This window comes from Mus musculus, chromosome 1 (genome assembly GCF_000001635.26).
Source record: "Mus musculus strain C57BL/6J chromosome 1, GRCm38.p6 C57BL/6J".
NCBI lineage: Eukaryota > Metazoa > Chordata > Mammalia > Rodentia > Muridae > Mus > Mus musculus.
The window spans coordinates 127973726-127990514 of record NC_000067.6 but is presented as its reverse complement, the minus strand read 5'-3'; the positions used below and the strand labels follow the sequence as shown (position 1 = coordinate 127990514).

General features: G+C 43.2%; 1 protein-coding gene across 12 annotated transcripts in view; it reads left to right on the top strand.

The window, feature by feature from the left end:
• Positions 1-16789, top strand: part of Zranb3 (zinc finger, RAN-binding domain containing 3) — a 148875-nt gene that overhangs the window by 112539 nt on the left and 19547 nt on the right. For 11 of the 12 annotated variants that reach the window (XR_001784077.1, XR_003954872.1, NM_001285945.1 and 8 more), the window contains 2 exons: positions 2369-2518; positions 13971-14376. Coding sequence is in view for 10 of the 12 variants with exons in the window: in NM_001285945.1 (NP_001272874.1) it covers positions 2369-2518; positions 13971-14376 (556 nt within the window). In the remaining 2 variants the exon portion in view is untranslated. Of the gene's footprint in view, positions 1-2368; positions 2519-3115; positions 13115-13970; positions 14377-16789 lie in introns of those variants that run through there. The other variant, XM_006529416.2, reaches the window with a different exon arrangement.

Below are 16789 nucleotides of genomic sequence, written 5' to 3'. Positions count from 1 at the left end.
TGTCACAACACCCACCACCCTACCAGTGCCAATGACAAGAGTGTCACCTAGTGATCCCTGCACTGCCTTTGTCACCCTCTCCCCTTGTTTTGTATTCCCCGCTGTGGAGTCCTGCTGTGCTCCAGTTCTGTGCAGCTCAAGAAGGCTGACAGGCTGCCCTTGCTCCGCCATCTCTCGTCTGTGATTGCTTCCCTCCCAGCTGACACACTCCTGTCAGCCTTTCACTTTGACTACGTCTGCAGTTCATGTCACGCCATCTGTTCTATCAAATGGCCACTGGGACACACTTCAGTGTTGTCTTCAAAACAGTTCTCCTCATTTGTTCTGTCTTGATGAGCTAAGAATTTCCCCATATTTAAACTGTCCCCCCCTTTGCTTTGAGACTGTGTCTGTATATCTCTCTTCCTGCATGTACACAGATAGTCAGAAGGAGCCATGCTGCTCCTGCAGAGTGCCGCCAGAAGTCACAGCAAGATGCAGTCTCATTGCCTGTAAGCTCTTCCTTCCAGAAATAACTAGAACATTGCCCATGCGGTTAAGTCCTTGGCTTTTGAACAAAGTGACCTTTCCTCCAGTTTCCAGTAGCATGTTCTTCACTTTCATCTGAACTTCATCCAAATGGCCTCTGCAGTCTCTGCCCCAGCAACGTTCTCTTCAGGACTATGCGGCTGTTCTCTATTGTTATTACCATCATTATTATTAGATATTTTATTTACATTTCAAATGTTATCCCCTTTCCTGGTTTCCCGCCTGGGAACCCCCATCCCATCCCTTCTCCCCCTGCTTTTTTGCCAGTGTTCCCCTAAGAAGAGAGATACTTCTCTGCTGCACTCCTTGTTGACTTGGAATGCCTCTGAATTCCCTTTGTGGGATTACCTAGCATGCACCCTGAGGCTCCCAGTCTCTACCCATCGCCTGCTTTGTAACCCTCCCACCCCTCCAGGCAGCAACCACCCTTTTGGGACATCACTTTCTAAGAAACTTGAGCTACTACAACAAAATACCATAGGAATAAATAGCAGTGCATTCTGTCACTAATCTGGTGGACGTGGCCCCACCTTCATGACTTAATCACTTCCCCAAGATGCTGCTTCCTAACCTCACACCGAGGTAAAGAGTTCAACATTGGGGGCGGGGGGGGGTCTCAAATAAACACTCTTTTGCAGGGAATTCTGAGTAGTGATTATAAATATGCACACTGACCAATAATGTTTAGGGAAAATTCCTAAGTATATAAACAGTAAAATAAAAATTTCGTCAGGAAAGTGAATATTGTGTAATGTTTCTGCTAAATCTCCCTAAACATTTGGTAATTAAATTATAATTTTGATTTTTGTTTTGTTTCAGCTTTCTAAACTTTTTTTTAACTACTCATTTACTTATTTAATGTATATATGAGTACATTGTAGCTGTCCTCAGACACACCAGAAGAGGGCATCAGATCATATTGCAGATGGTTGTGAGCCACCATGTGGTTGCTGGGAATTGAACTCAGGACCTCTGGAAGAGCAGTCAGTGCTCTTAACCGCTGAGCCATCTCTCCAGCCCCTTTCTTAACGCTTTATTGATTCTTTGCCCCACTCTTCTCCCTGTCCCTTTGTATCCATCCTCTGCCCTTGTAGCCTCCTCTCCAAAGGAAAATAAAAACAAAAGTACAAAATAAAGCATGAAAATACATCTCATGGTGGAAGCTGTACACCCTCTTGTCCACACATCTTCACTTGCAATGAGTCATTGGTCTGTTTCAGGGTTTCTGGCTTCTGTGACACTATCAACATTGGAATCTTATAGGGACTCCTCTTGGTTATCTTGCTGCACTGTGTCATAGAGATCTTGCAGCTTTGGATCTGAAGGCCCAGCCCTTTCATAAGCTCCAAGCAACTCATTGATGAGGTAGTTTTGGAGGTGGACCAACTCAAAGCCCTACATCTGGGCTTGGGTGGTAGCTGAGTTGGTCAACCCTCCAGGTCTCCTGCACCCACACCCACACCCACATCACCAAGGTAAGCTCTGTAGCACTGTCCTGATAGCTCAGCCGGTGCTGCAGCCAGCAAGGGGCAGGGCCAGCTCTCTGCCTCTCTTGTCGTTGGAACCAGCTCACCTGTGCCTTCCTCCTGGGCCAGCTCTTCTGTGTTGCCTCGGGGCCTACTCTCCTGAGTTCTATAGCCAGGGAGGGGCTACATCAGATGGCAATTCAGGATTCAAAATTGTAATTTTAAATACCCATATTACTAAAGCCATGATCTGATGAAGTTGTAATATTTTTCTCACTGGGTAACTTTAAGACCTCAGCTTTAAGTTAGTGTACTTATGAAAGCAGGTCACCTGAGGCATGACTGGGGTAAGAGCTTCATATTCTGTCTCACAGGCTCAGGTCACAGGGAGCACACTGAATGGCAGGAAGGAGAAACTCCAGGCTACGGAAGATGACAAGGAGAAGTGGGGTTTTCTGCAGTTTGCTGAAGCATGGACCCCAAGTGACAGTTTTGAAGAGCTCAAGGATTCTGTGTTTACTCACGTAAGAGAATGCATTCGTTCTTTTCCACTTTCTTATTTACTTATGTATGTTCTCTCTCTCTCTCCCTCCCTCCCTCCCTCCCTCCTTCCCTCCCTCCCTCCCTCCTTCCCTCCCTCCCTCCTTCTCTCTGCATTCGTGCGTGCATGTGTATGTGTTTGTGTGTGTGTGTGAGAAAGAGAGAGCGAGAGATCAACAACATGTGATATCTATCCCTGTTGCTCTCCACTATTCATAAAAACAGAATCTACCAGTGAAGCTGTAGCTTGCTGTTCTGGGTTCACCGAAGCCAGCAAGCTGGGGTCCTCTTGTCTCATCCACTGGGTTATTAGCTGGTACCACCATACCCAGCTTTTACCTGGGTCCTGGGCACCCAGGCCTAGGTCCTTCAGTTTTCACAGAAAATACTTTGCACACTGAGTCATCTCTCTAGACCCTTTCCATATATTTTAATGCCTGGAAAATGTACTTTCTCTTGTATCATTTTAAGCAGCAATTCTCTATTATTTATGTTTTTGAAAGGCTATTTATTTAAAGATAGAAAAACTCGAAGAAGCAAATTTTAACTTTGCTACTGAACTCGTTTATATTTTCCAACAGTTTCAAAACTTAAGGCTCGGCTGTCTAGAAAAACAACCTGAATAGACTCTAACCTTCAGAAGATAATACTGGAGAAAATATTTTTATGACCTTGAAGGTGGGGAAGGATAAAGATTTGCCTCAGTACACAAGTAATAAAGGAAAAGATTGAAATGCCGACTATAAAAACATGAAAAGCTTTTCACTGAGGGGGCTGAGTCATAAAATTCCAGCCAGCCTGAGCTACATAGCAAAACTCTGTCACAAAAACAAAACCAACCAAGACTTATCAATAAAATAAGGTAGACCATACTGATATGTGTGATTGGTGCTGTGTGGCGAGCATAGCTGCTTTCCAAATCTGTGACAAATTCTCCATGCTAGACATTTTCGGAGCGTGTGACCATCCTGTTCCCACATCCCCCAGTGGTTCCAGCGTCCATCAGTGACTTTTGCCTGAGTTGGTTCTGAATGATGGTTTTTCTAGTTCTATCATTATAGCTCTGTGTATTACCTGCATTTTTATAAAGAACCTTTATTTGTGTGTGCATGTATACATGTGTACATGTGTGTGCATGCATGTCTGCCTCTGTGTGTGTGTGTGTGTGTGTGTGTGTGTGTGTGTGTGTGTGTGTGTGTGTGTGTGTGTGTTAAAAGGTGCCTACATCTATAGATGCACATGCAGGTGAAGGCCAGAAGAGAATATCATGTGTTCTGCTCTATCACACACACCCTTATTCCATTGCGACAGTCTTCTCACAGAAGCTTGAACTAGATTGACAGCCAGCAAGCACCAATGAGTCTCCTGTTTCCATACTGCACAGTGCTGGGGGTACAGGCACAGGTTACTGATCTGCACATGGGTATTTGACACTTGGACTGAGGTCATTATATTAGTTACCCAACACTAACTCTATCTTCTGAACCATGTCTTCAGCCCCATAATTCTAGGAGGGCTTCCTTGCTTTCTGGGGAACAAAATATCCCAAATCTATATTGAAAATTATTTGGCCCAGACCTGTTACTGGCTTTTCCTTTAAGGGGCTAGCTTCCTACTTTCTTTTTCTATAAGATACTATCTGAAAAATCAGTATTATTTTTACTCCTTTCAGATATCATTACTACGGTGCTCCCTTTTTCAATGTGAAAAGCTGCATGCAAACATATATATATTTACACAGAAAAGTGAATATGTACATTGTATATGGCAATCAAAGGACAAATTGCAGGAGTCTCTTCTTTCCTTCTACCGTGTGGTTCTCAGTGGTCAAGCTCAGGTTGTCTGAGCAGGCAACAGATACTTTTAGTCCCCAACCCCCAGCCGTTTGCCAGCCACATTTTATTTCTGTCTTTATTCTGTTTTATGCTTTTCTTTTGTTTTACACCAGCATGGAGTAGAGTTGGTTTGTTTTGTTCTCTGTTCTGGGTTTCTGAAGAGAAAGACTAGGTGTATCTAAGAGTGGATCACTGCTGGGGTTTTTTGGTTGGTTGGTTGGTGTTTTGTTTTGTTTTGTTTTGTTTTGTTTTGTTTTGTTTTGTTTTGTTTTGTTTTGTTTTAGGCTACATGGATCTATTAGGAACATCTAGAAAGATGGAGAAAGTAGAGACTTCTTTTTCAGGGTAGTTTAAATCCATGTGTCTTCCAGTCAGAGGGTTAAGCCCTTCCTGTGTCATTCTCTTCCTTTGAAAACACTCTTCTGGAGTTCACGGTGTGAAGGATCTTCAGTTGCAATTCCTGCCATGTGTTCAGCATCTTTCTGGAGGCCAGCATGCTGCCCTGGTGGTCATTTGTAGAGCACATTTATTAGTTTAGTTAGGAATGGAGCCATGACAGGAGGCAGGATGGCTTCTTGCAGAGGCCTTTTGATCAGGGTCTATTAACCCTGACGTCGGCCTCTGCTGGAGCAGCACTAGCTTTGAAGGGCACCATTGTTTTTATGAGTTTCACTGCATTTTCTCTTCCACTCCTTCAGCTCTAATAACTGACTTCCAATGCTGGCATCAAGGCCAGGAGATTTGTCTCAAAGGATCCTGTGTTTACCCAGAGGCAAAACCCTGATAAAGGTCCCCAGCCTCTCAGAGAAAGCAGACACCGTCAGGAGCATCTTGCAGTTCTGACTCCAGCACTTCTCGCCAGAGGCAACCTTTTTCTTTTGGTTTATTAAACAGAGGATAGGGACACAGTGACTGTTAGCTGTGTAAGCAAAGAGAAATTTCTTCTATCTGTCCATGCAAAAGTAGCTTTCACCCCGAAGAAATGCTTTATAATCAAGATAAATCTGGGTGGCTATGGCCTGGCAGCATGTATTCAGGTCGATCCAAATAGCAAGTTCCAGTGTGGAAACAGTTCTATGAAGTTTTATGGTGATGGAAGGAAAACAAGTCATAAGTAAGTCAAGGCATTTTGACACAGCAGTAGCACCAGGAGGGAGACAGCTTACAGCAGAGTTGGGAAATATCTGCTGTAGTTGTCAGGTGCTGTCTGCTGGCCAGAGCTGGAAGCTTAGCATATGTTTGCAGATCCCAGAAAACTTCCCATAAGAAGGCCAGGGAGCCAGACATGGTAGTACATACCTATAATCTGAGAACTCAGGAGGCAGAAGCAGAAAGGTCCCGCAAATACAAGGCCAGCCTGGTCTGCATTGCAAGTTCTAGGCTGTGTGGTATCCAACAGAGTTGGGAGTGGGATACGAAAGTTTACCCAAGATGGGTTTTGGCTCCAAATTTGCAACTTTTATCTCCTCCACAGTCCAGGAAGTTCTAATCAGTCAATTAGCCCTTGTAGGCTCTTGAACATAGGTGTGGCTTCATTTCTGGGATTCTCACTTATGATGAAAATGTCTGTCAAGTAAGATCCTATCACCTGTTTAGAAATGCGTACTTTTAAGTTCCTTATCATACCTACAGAGACTCATTTGCCATAATTAAAGGACAAATAGTCCTGATAAATTAGATATTTGTCCATAGTATTACTACAGTGACTTTTCTAAATGCAAGAATGCTATAAGCTATTCAATAAAATAGCTTTGCTAGCTCATAAAAATATTTTATCTTTCTGTGTTACTGCCTCTCTAAAAAAAGAGTAGAAATAATAAAGTCATTCATTACAAAGCCTGGGCTGCAGGACTAGAGAGGTGACTCATGATTAAGAGCACTGGCTGCTATTGCAGAGACCTGAGTTCAGTTCCCAGCTCCCAGGATGCAGCAGCTCACAACCATAACTCCAATAGCAGAAGGTCCACACCCTCTCTGGCCTCTGGGCACCAGACACGCTTTAGTACACAGACATACACACAAGGCAAAACCCTCATACACACAAAATTAAAGCTAATAACTTGAGTTTTAAAAACAATAATCAACCTGGCAGTATGATTTGAGTGCTAAACATTAAGCTGTCAGGATGGATATTGATCTTTGGAGATCCTGGTCTGTTGTGGTGAGACCAACAACCCTTAACCTGTAAGTCACGGGGGAGTTACATTGTTGACAAATGCTTTTAGAAAACATGTTTGTTTGGGAAATAGTAGTACCTTCTCCTCAGATGCTTTGAGCCATGGACCCAAGGAGAGCTCCAGGACTGTCACTGCCACATCCCTAGAGGTGGGTGGGACTTGGGAGAATGGAGCCCGGAAGTAAGTAAGGCAGAGTAAAGTCTCGTATAATATCCAACTTTATTCAAAGCATCAGACAATTTATGATCTGAGGATTAAGAAAGGTCACCCAAGTAAAGTTCCTGTGAGTTCACGCTGAATACAATCATAAGGACAAGCCACATGTAGCAAAGACATGTTTTTCCATAGAGGCATAGATAGGATAGTTAAATATTTACCAGAATAACATCAGCAAGCAATAATGAGTAATCTGACATAAACCCACTCCTGCACCTGGGAGGAGCATGAAAAGACATTCCAAGAACAATTCTATGTTTTGAAGAACCTGAGATCAGGCCTTCAAATTCTTGTTTCCTTGGAGTGTGCTCACAGCCCTCAGAATTCTCACATGACTGCATTCCTGAACCATGTCCCAACAGTGACCAACACTAAAAGTGGATGTTCATCAGAAAACTCAGCTCAACAATAAAATTCAGAAAACAAAACAGAAATCGTTAGAGAAATGGGTATTGTGGCTCTTGCCTACAGTCTTAGCCCTCAAGGCAAGAGGGTCAAGAGTTGGACTTTTCTTTCTGCTATATAACAAGTTCAAGGCCAGCCCAAGGTACATAAAGCTCTATCTCAAAAAAAAAAAAAAAGATCACTGGAAGCGTTTTGTTTTGTTTTGTTTTGTTTTGTTTTGTTTTGTTTTGTTTTTGAAACAGCCTCTTATATATCCTAAGCTTCTGGGTCTCTGTAGCCATGGATGCCCTTGAACTCCTGGCCCTCCTCCCTTCGCCGGTGTTCCATACCTGCTTCTGCCAGTATCTTGCAGACCTGTGAACTTAATATAGTGTATGTGTCTACAAATCAGTATCATATAAGAAACTATGTCCCCTGACTAACTCTCCATGTCCCAAACACCTGCCTGCCTGCTGCATGTCCTGTCTGTACACAGTGCCATCGCTGTGTCTCATCTCCAAGTACTAAGGACAGTGTGTTTTGTGTTCAGCTGCATGGTGTTTGAGTTCTTTTTCTTTAAGGTTTTGTTTGGCTTTGTTAGTGTGGGTGTGAATGGGTAGGTGTGTGCTTGTGAGGCCAGAGGCATAGGAACCTCTGGAGCTGGAGTTACAGGTGTTTGTGAACTGTGTGATGTGGGTGCTAGGAACCAATCTTGAATCCTCTGTAAGAGTCCTTGCTCTCAACCCCCTAAGCCCTCTCCAGCTTCTCCGTCAAGTTCCTTACATCCTCCTGGTACAGTGGTTTCCTGGACTCTGTGCATGTTTTCTTTACTCACCTCATCCAGTGTCCCACTCTCCGCTGTGTGACCACTCCTGTGCCAGCTCTTTCTCAGAGTAGAGTTGCAGTGGCAGGCAGAGCACAGGAGTCACCCTGCAGGTGTGCCCATCACACTGTAAAGGATTAGCCTTTGAAGGCAGAGGAATCTACAAGTACTCGGATACTTTTACAAAACAGGAAGCCAGAAATGGTGGCCTCCACCCATTGTCCCACCACAGTGGTGTCCCAGGATATATGATATCCTCTCTCAACAAAGAAAATAAAAAATAAAACTCACACTTAGTTCCCTTGGGGTGGGAAGATGACTCAGTGGATAAGAGTACTTGTGCAAACACAAAGCCCAGAGTTTAGATTCCCAGCCCCCACTTAAAGGGCTGGGCATGGCCCCCAACACCTACAACCTCAGCACTGTGGGGAACTAACATAGAAGGATCACTGGGGCTTGCTATCTACCAGTCCCTTCTGAAAAGTGGTCAATTCTAAGTTTAGTGAGAAGCCTTAGCTCAAGGGAGAGAGCTCAAGTCAAGAGAGAAATACAACAGGATACAGCAGTGTCCTTCAGCCTTCCTGTAGAGTCAGGAGCATCGCTCCTACCATACACACACATGCACAACTGCAACACATAGAGCCATATACTCTTATGTGTGTTTCCTTTACTACTAGTGTGCATTTTCACATGGGAACACCCAGTCCCTCTTTACCCACATTAACATGGTGAGGGAAATGGAGCTAGTAACACCATAAGTGTGTCTGAAGATGTTGTATTCTCATGACTTCACCTTAGTTGGATCCTGAGTTCCTTTGAGACCATGGAGGGAATAAAGACCCTTTCCCACAAAATGCACGCATGGTTCAAACAAGTGTATACGGTCAGTCGCAGAGGCTTCCCAGACCCTTAGAGGCTGTCTGTGGCTTGCAAGGACATAGATCACTAACCCTTCTCTGTTCCCAACCAGCATATATAATTACCTCTAGGATGTATCACAGAGATTTTCTGTCTTGTTTTTCTGCCAGTCATAGCTGCTCCATGTCATAAAAGCCCTCATCAGTAACTTCCTCCTCAGTTGCCCAGAGGCTCTAATCAGAAAGTTCAACTGATGCTAGGAATCAGGTTTCTAACTGAGGGCTGGAAAGGAAAGCTCTGGTTGTCCAGCCCTTCCCGCTTCTGGCAGCCCTGCAGCCAGATACTGTGTGTAAGTTTCATTACCTCTGACAGACTTCCTCATTATCCAAATCAGCCATCCTTACAAAATTAGCTAGAGTCCTCACTGATCACGCACTATTTGCAAGAATTATATTCTTGGCATATCCTTTGGTTTGAGAAATTATTACAGTGATTTATTTCCAGCCACTTCCTCCTTCCTGGACTTGATTTGCTGAAGTCTCAGTCTGTAATACCCAGTGGCAAGTGGTTTCAGACCAGCACATGCACTGGAGTCACCTCCTCACTACCACACACTACTGGTGACCTTTAGCATAGCAGAGGCTGACTTCTAGTTCTGACTGCAGTCTCTCACCATTGAGCACCCCTCTCCATTCCCTCTAGCACAAAATGAGAATTTCTCAAATGCTACTCTCCCAATGTAATAAAAAAATATCTTTTAGAAAAAATAGCATAAGTCAGGCTGGAGAGATGGCTCAGCAGTTAAGAGCACTGACTGCTCCTCTGAAGGTCCTGAGTTCAAATCCCAGCAACCACATGGTGGCTCACAACCATCCGTAATGAAATCTGACGCCCTCTTCTGGTGTGTCTGAAGATAGCTACAGTGTACTTACATATAATAATAAATAAATTAAAAAATAGCATAAGTCAGTTGCTTACTTAATGAGGACTGTTATATTCAAAAGACCTGAGAATTCATTGTGGGAAGATCTCTTTAAGGGATTTTGTTGGGAAGACTGCTTTCATTTTAAGAAGTCTGGTACACTTTTTTTTTTTTTTTTTGATGGTGAGCTGGGAAGGAAAGTCTAATTATTTGAAATGTAGACTAGAGGCCTAGGGATGAGTTTGTGAGAGAATCAATTGTGTGAGGACTAGAGCTTAGGTGTCCAGAAGCCACTAGTCTGGTAGGCACGGTTACCCAACTATACTCCCAGCACAAAGGAGGCAGAGATATGGCTCATTGGGACAGACTAGCCAACCCGACAAGCCAAAACAGTGAGCACTGGGTTTAGTAAGAGACCTTGCTTCCACTTATAAGGGGGAAAGTGATTGATTGACAAAGCCACCCTACATCTCAGGCTTCTACACAGGGGCACACAAATATGATAATGCAGTAAAACAAAGAGATTCAGTCAAGAGATTCTGATAGGATTAAACACAGTTGAATGTATGTGTTGGCTCACCAATGTGCATTTCATATCTAACTATACTGACTGTGTTAGTCAGGGCTCGCTAACAACTTATAGAGTGAGTCTTTATCTGTATAGGAAGGAGATTTATTAGAATGAATAATAGGCTGTGGTCCAGCGAATCCAACAACGGCCGACTGAAAGGAAAGTCCAAGAATCCAGGAGTCGCTCAGTCCATGAGGCCGGATGTCTCACCTGCTCTTAGGTATATCCTGGACTCCTGAGAAGTAGGCTCCAAAGCTAGTGAAGGAATGGACTTGCTAGAAGGGCAAGGGCAAGCAAGCAAAGAGCAAAGCTTCCTTCTGAGTTCTTACCTAGGCTTCCAGCAGAAGGCAAGGCCCACGTTAGATCTGAGTTAGAGGTGTGTCTTCCCACGGCAAGGTCTGGATTGAAGGCACGTCTTCTCCCTTCTCAAAAGATCTGAAGTCAAGGCAGTAATCTCTCCTACCTCAGAGATCGAGATTACAAGTGGTCTTCCTACTCCAAATTAAGCAAAAATCCCTCACAGGTATGCCTTCCAGTTTGGGTTTTAGTTAATTCCAGATGTGGTCAAGTTGACAACCAAGAATAGCCATCCCACTGGCAAATGCTTTATTTGCTTATCTAAGAAAAAGGCAGTTGGGGGCAATCTCACTAAATTGAAAACAAACAGATGGAAGGAAAGACTTCAGTTAATGTAAGACCTTTTATCACTTTTGTTTGATCTGCTCCCTGGTCTGCTCCCTGGTCACCACCACTGTGTCATTTGAGGACACAACTATACTAAACCAAGAATCCTCTTTGGAGCTATAAGGTCTTCAGCAGAACCATTATTGATAGCTATACTGTAAAGACTTCTTTGTGTAACTTCTTAAGTATGAGCAGACACATTAAATAGTGTAATTAGGGCTGGCAAGATAGCTCAGTGGATCAGGACCCCTGCTGCCAAGCCTCCTGATCTGGGTTTAAACCCTGGGAAAGTGCACGGTAGAAGGCGAGAACCAAGCCCTGCACACCGCCATCCGACCTCCCTCACACACACACACACACACATGCACTGCATGTGTGCACACTCTGAAGAATAATAAATGGGAAGGAAATCTTTTTAGCAATAGCTTAATTAAGGAAATCTTTATTTCCGGCCCTGTGTGTGATTCTTCAGGGTTGTTGTGGTTGTTGTGGCCACCAGCATTGTACAAAGCTGGATTCTTTATGCCAAGAAAGGGCCACCAATACAGCAAACAGTGACCTGAAGGGAGCAGAAAAACACAAAGCAGAAGTGTCTTTAATAGCCACAGAAAAACAAAAGAAATTATTATGTCTATGAAACAAACTAAGGAAAGATCAGCAAATGGACAGAAACTAATATTTTATAATGCCAAAATTAATAATTTAACAAGGAAAGGAAAGATAAAGAGGAAACCACCCAGAAAGGGGCAGGGGGCGGGGAGGGGGAGGCTCAGGAAGAAAAGATAGAAAAAGCAAAAGTAGCCCAGGAAAACAGCCCAGAATTGAAGAGCATCAACCCTCGCACACACACAGCCGAGTTGAAACTGCACTGGGTTTAATCGTGGAAGGCTAAGTCTTCCCCTGTTTACCATGTGTGAGTTCGTCTGGCTTCTGCCTTCATCCATCCTTAATGTTCTCCTGTCTTCATTTCACCTTTTCTTCCCTTCTCAATCTGCTCCATGTGGCTGGACATCCATTCCTGCTGCCTTCTCCACCTGCATGTGAGTGGTTCCTAGATGTCCAGGCCAACTCTCTTCCATTCATACTCCACTCATTTATTTATCCATATTCTCTCTCCTTCCTGTCCCTCCTCAAACTTACTGCAGCACCCACTGGGCCTCATATGTCTAAGCATGCTATTTCCTGCCCTCTTTTCTTTTGATCTTCCAGCTAACCAGTTTATCTCCTTGTATTTCCTATTTCATAACTGATGACATCAGTCTTGTATGTAATAAGTCAGAAACTGAGAGTTCAGAGTGAGAAGTTATGATCACTCCAGGTCCCTCCCAGCACATTTTTTTAATTCCCACACGCAACCAGGATGTTCTCTTAAATCTTGGTGCTCAGCCCGGTGTGTCCTGAGTTCCATGGCAGCCCTTCCATCCCATGCATTTGGGGGTTCCCTTTGAGGTCTCCAGGGATTGCACTCAGATTGGGGACTTGCACAGTACACACTTTTACCTACTGAACCATTTCACCAGCCTCCTCCCTGTTGCGCTTTATGTGAAGGCATAACCAAGGGCCACTGACTGCCTGAGGAGGAAAGGGCAAGGACTAGCAGAAGTAATAAGTAAGCACTAAAACAGGTACTGAAGAAAATCTTTCAGAAGCTCTGGCTAGGAGCTGCAGACTTGAGTACCGCAAATGTGAGTGAAGGCACAACCCTGTGAAAAAGGACCAGGGAACAAGAGACCACTGTTAGATGCTAAATGCAAGCAACTACCATGCTGGGGAGATGCAAGCAACTACCATGCTGGGGAGATGGCTCACCCAATGAAGACACTTGCCACCAAGCCTGATGACACAGATCTAGGGAGACCTAACTCCTACAAGTTGTCCTCTGACCTCCACACGTGTACTATAGCACCCAAGTGTCCACACAGATCCACATCATACTTATGCATAGTAAATAAACATTATATTTAAAAATGCACATGGCTGCCAAATTAAAAAATTCTGTACCTGAGAGGGAAGCTAAGCAGAGAAAAGCTTAATATTTTTTGAGGGAAAAGGAAAACATGAGACTAATTAGATGCCAAGGATAGACCCAACATTAGACTAACAGATCCCAGAAAATAAGGAAAGACAAAATGGAAAGGAAGAAATTATCAAAGAAATCATGAAAATGTACAAGAGGAAAAATGTTATTCACGTGGCATAGAGTATCCTGAGTGCAAGTAGAATTTTGAGGCATATACTTATAGATTATATAGACACAGATAGATGTACGTAATTATGAAGTTTTAGAATACTAAGTTAGAAGTTAATGAAACCCTTAAAAACAAAGGAAAGCTTTTCTTTTTTCATTTGTGGGTGTCAGTGTGCTTTGTGTCTGTGTGTTTGTATGTTTGCGGGTATGTGAAATACATGTGGGAGTGCACATTCATGTGTATGCATATGCATGTAGTAGTCAGAATAAATATTTTAATGCTATTTGAAAAATGTTTCCTGGTCAGTATAATGTTTTAATATGAGTGTCATGTAGTTTATATACAATGTGTTTACAATTTGGCCATGGAAGTATTTTTCTAGGTTTTTGACTTAAAATACTATTTTATTTGCTAAAATTTCTACATATGCAATTCCCCTTTTTACCAGATGCACATCTAAGGAAGATAGTGTATAAAGTATATTTCTATTTTATAACTTCTCTATCTAATTTCCTCACCCGAAGCCTCCTTCACGGGGCTAGCATAAGGGTTGAATGAGTTCAGCACACAGTACGTGCTAAGCAAAGACACATAGGAAGTATGTGGCTATATCCATTCAGTGCATGACTGTGTTCATTCCACTGAGTTATGTGTATTTATGAAGAGTGACACTATAATTGGATTCATTTCCAGTCAGTCTGGTTAATGAAAATGCTAAGTTCTTTCATTTAGGAAGAACAGTTGTTTCCCCATTTCATAACTGTTGGCTGATTTCAGTTTGAAAAAGAGAAACAGCATGATATTCGATCATTCTTCTTACCAAAACTGAAAAAGAGACAGTTAGAAACGACCTGTGATGACCCAGAGGCATTCAAGGAGAAGATTACAGTGGCCTCGGACCCTAGAAAAATGGCTACAAGTGATAGCACTGCTGACAAAAATGGGTGTGAGCCTGAAGCTAAAAGGTTGAAGTCCCTGAGCACCGAGGACCACAGCAGTGCCCTGGAGGAAGGACCGTCCTTGCAAGCCAGAGCCACATCCATGGAAGTTGTCCATGAGGTCAAGCCCCCATTGGCTTCTCCAGCCCTTCCTGAGAAGGGATGGCAGTGTGGCTTCTGCACATTCCTCAACAACCCAGGCCTTCCATACTGTGAGATGTGTGAGAACCCTCGGAGCAGAGCTGGTGAGTGTACGGAAGGTGGGGATGAGGCTGGCAGGGAGGGTGCCCTAAAGACCACCCAAGCCTTTGGGTAGTAATGTTACAGAAGTGCCTCATGACTCAGCAGGGCCTACAGCCCTTAAAATCGAATAAGAAGTTCCCTGAGTAAAGACTGTCGATTCATCCCCTGTGGAATGTGAATGACTCCTGGTTCTGTCAAGAATATATATTCTGAGTGCCACTGGCTTGGCATTAACTTGGCACAAATGGGCATTTCTGAATAATGTCAACAGGATGTGAGCTCAGTGGGCAGGAGAAGCCTTGTTGCTATGGTAGCAAATGTGCTGCCCATCACAGACCTGCTGTTATGAAAGAAGTAGATATTCTTGTTTTTTAAGGAAATGAGATGGTTTTTATATTTAAATAGAATCATTTTGTAACTACTTGGCCTGCTCAGTATTCATTGTGCCATATTTCTTCCTTGACAACTCATAAGCTCTTCTTCAGGTCTTATTAAAAGAATCTAACCAATACATGCATGCAGAATAAATACAATGTAACAGAAAAATATCAGAAATATTAGTATTCTCACTGTTTTCAGTTCCAGAGAATATTTTTATGGCAATGAAAAAATGCCACATTGACAGTTCTGGAAACTAGAAATAGGTTATTTTAACAATGGTATAGTTGTTCACAGTGGTTCTCCTCTATATTCATTCTTCTAACAGCAGGCTCTAACCAGGACAGAACTAAGAGACTCTAATGTTATAGTTTCCCCACCCCTCCTCCTCTCAGTGTTAATCCGAAGGAATACAGAACCTGAGTCTTTCCTCTCTCACTTCTGAGAGCTCTATCAAAATTGACAAGTGGCCGTCTGGGTAGCTGTATTTGTTATGTGGGCACCTGTTCTCTGAAACAAAACTAGAACCACACACTCTCTCCATGTGATGTCCTTGCCACAGTTAACATGACCCCCTGCAATCCCAGCTGGTGCAATCAAAATAAAGCAACTTGTAAAGTTAGCTCACAGCAAGAGTAGAAAGTGACTAGCTTAGGAAAAAAAAAAATCCTAGTTTATTATGTGTTTGATAGTTCTCATTTTCCCTTTTGATGCTAGGAACAACAGTGAAAGTTTCTAGACCTATGATTGAATAAGCAGCCTGCCAAGAAACCTGAAGAAATAAACTCCAGTTGTGAGCGTGAAGTAGCCTGCTTAGGGAAAAGATAAGAGTTTCAAGTAACAGTGCGTTTCAACACGACAGTGCTCAGGTTTACATTATTACAATTGGCATAATGAGCTGGTACCTTGATTTGTTTGTACCCACAAGGTATTAAAGGGCAGAATGAATACTAATTAAAATTTTAATATTGCTTTCTTAAAACTCTTGAAGAAACAGTAGAATCCAAAAGCATTAAAGGAGCCATATGGTTGCTGCAGTTTGTGAAAGCTGCTTTGAAATCAATAGGGCATAGTATACACTGAATGATAATATCAACAACCAACAGCTGAAATTGCCCAACTTTATATCTCTGATTTGAGTGCCAGAGTGGTTTTATCCAATGTAACCTACAAAATCTTTCTGCTTTGGTACCCAGTGGGGCCCTCAAGGTTAACATGTTCCAGGCTAGAATTCTTAGGGCTGAAGAGGTAGTCAGCTTCTTGCTGCATAAGCATTAAGATCCAAGTCTGAGGCATGGTGCTGCCTTTAATCCTAGCAGTTGAGAGTCAGAGCCAGGTGGATCTCTGAGTTTGGTATACAGAGTGAGCCCAGACAGCTAGGACTACACAGAGAAACTGTGTCTTAGTGGTGGTGGTTGGGGGCGGGGGTGGGGGGAGCCCAAGTTTGAATCTTAGCACCTACACAGAAGGCAGGTACAGCATACATCCCCACCCTGGGAACGTTGAGAAAGACAGATTTCTGGAACTCACCAGCTGGCTAGCCAGCAAAGCTAAATCAGTTAACTCTGGGTTCAATGAGAGACCAAAATAAAGTGGAAAATTACTGAAGAAGACACCAGATGTCAACCTTTGGTGCGCAGGCGGGCTTGTCTGGGCTATACTTCTAGAGGACCCAGAATCCCATCACCCACATGGCTTTAACTGGACAACAGTCTTTGACTGCAGTCCCAGAGAATTTGATACCATCTTCTGGCCTCCACGAACCCTGTACACAAATGGTGCAATGACATGGATGCAGGTAAAATATCCATATGCATTAAATGAAAATAAATTTAAAAATTTGAAAATAGTATCAATGGTATCTTTGATCTCCTCACCTTCTCTCAATTGTTAAACTCCAAAATTCATGACTATACCAACGCCTAGGCCTGTTGCTGCCACTGAAAGCCATTAGCAGCTTTATAAGACCGAGTAGCATCCTCCACTCTTCCCCTTTGGAATCTTTACTTGCAGGACAGTCAGAAACACCCTTTAATA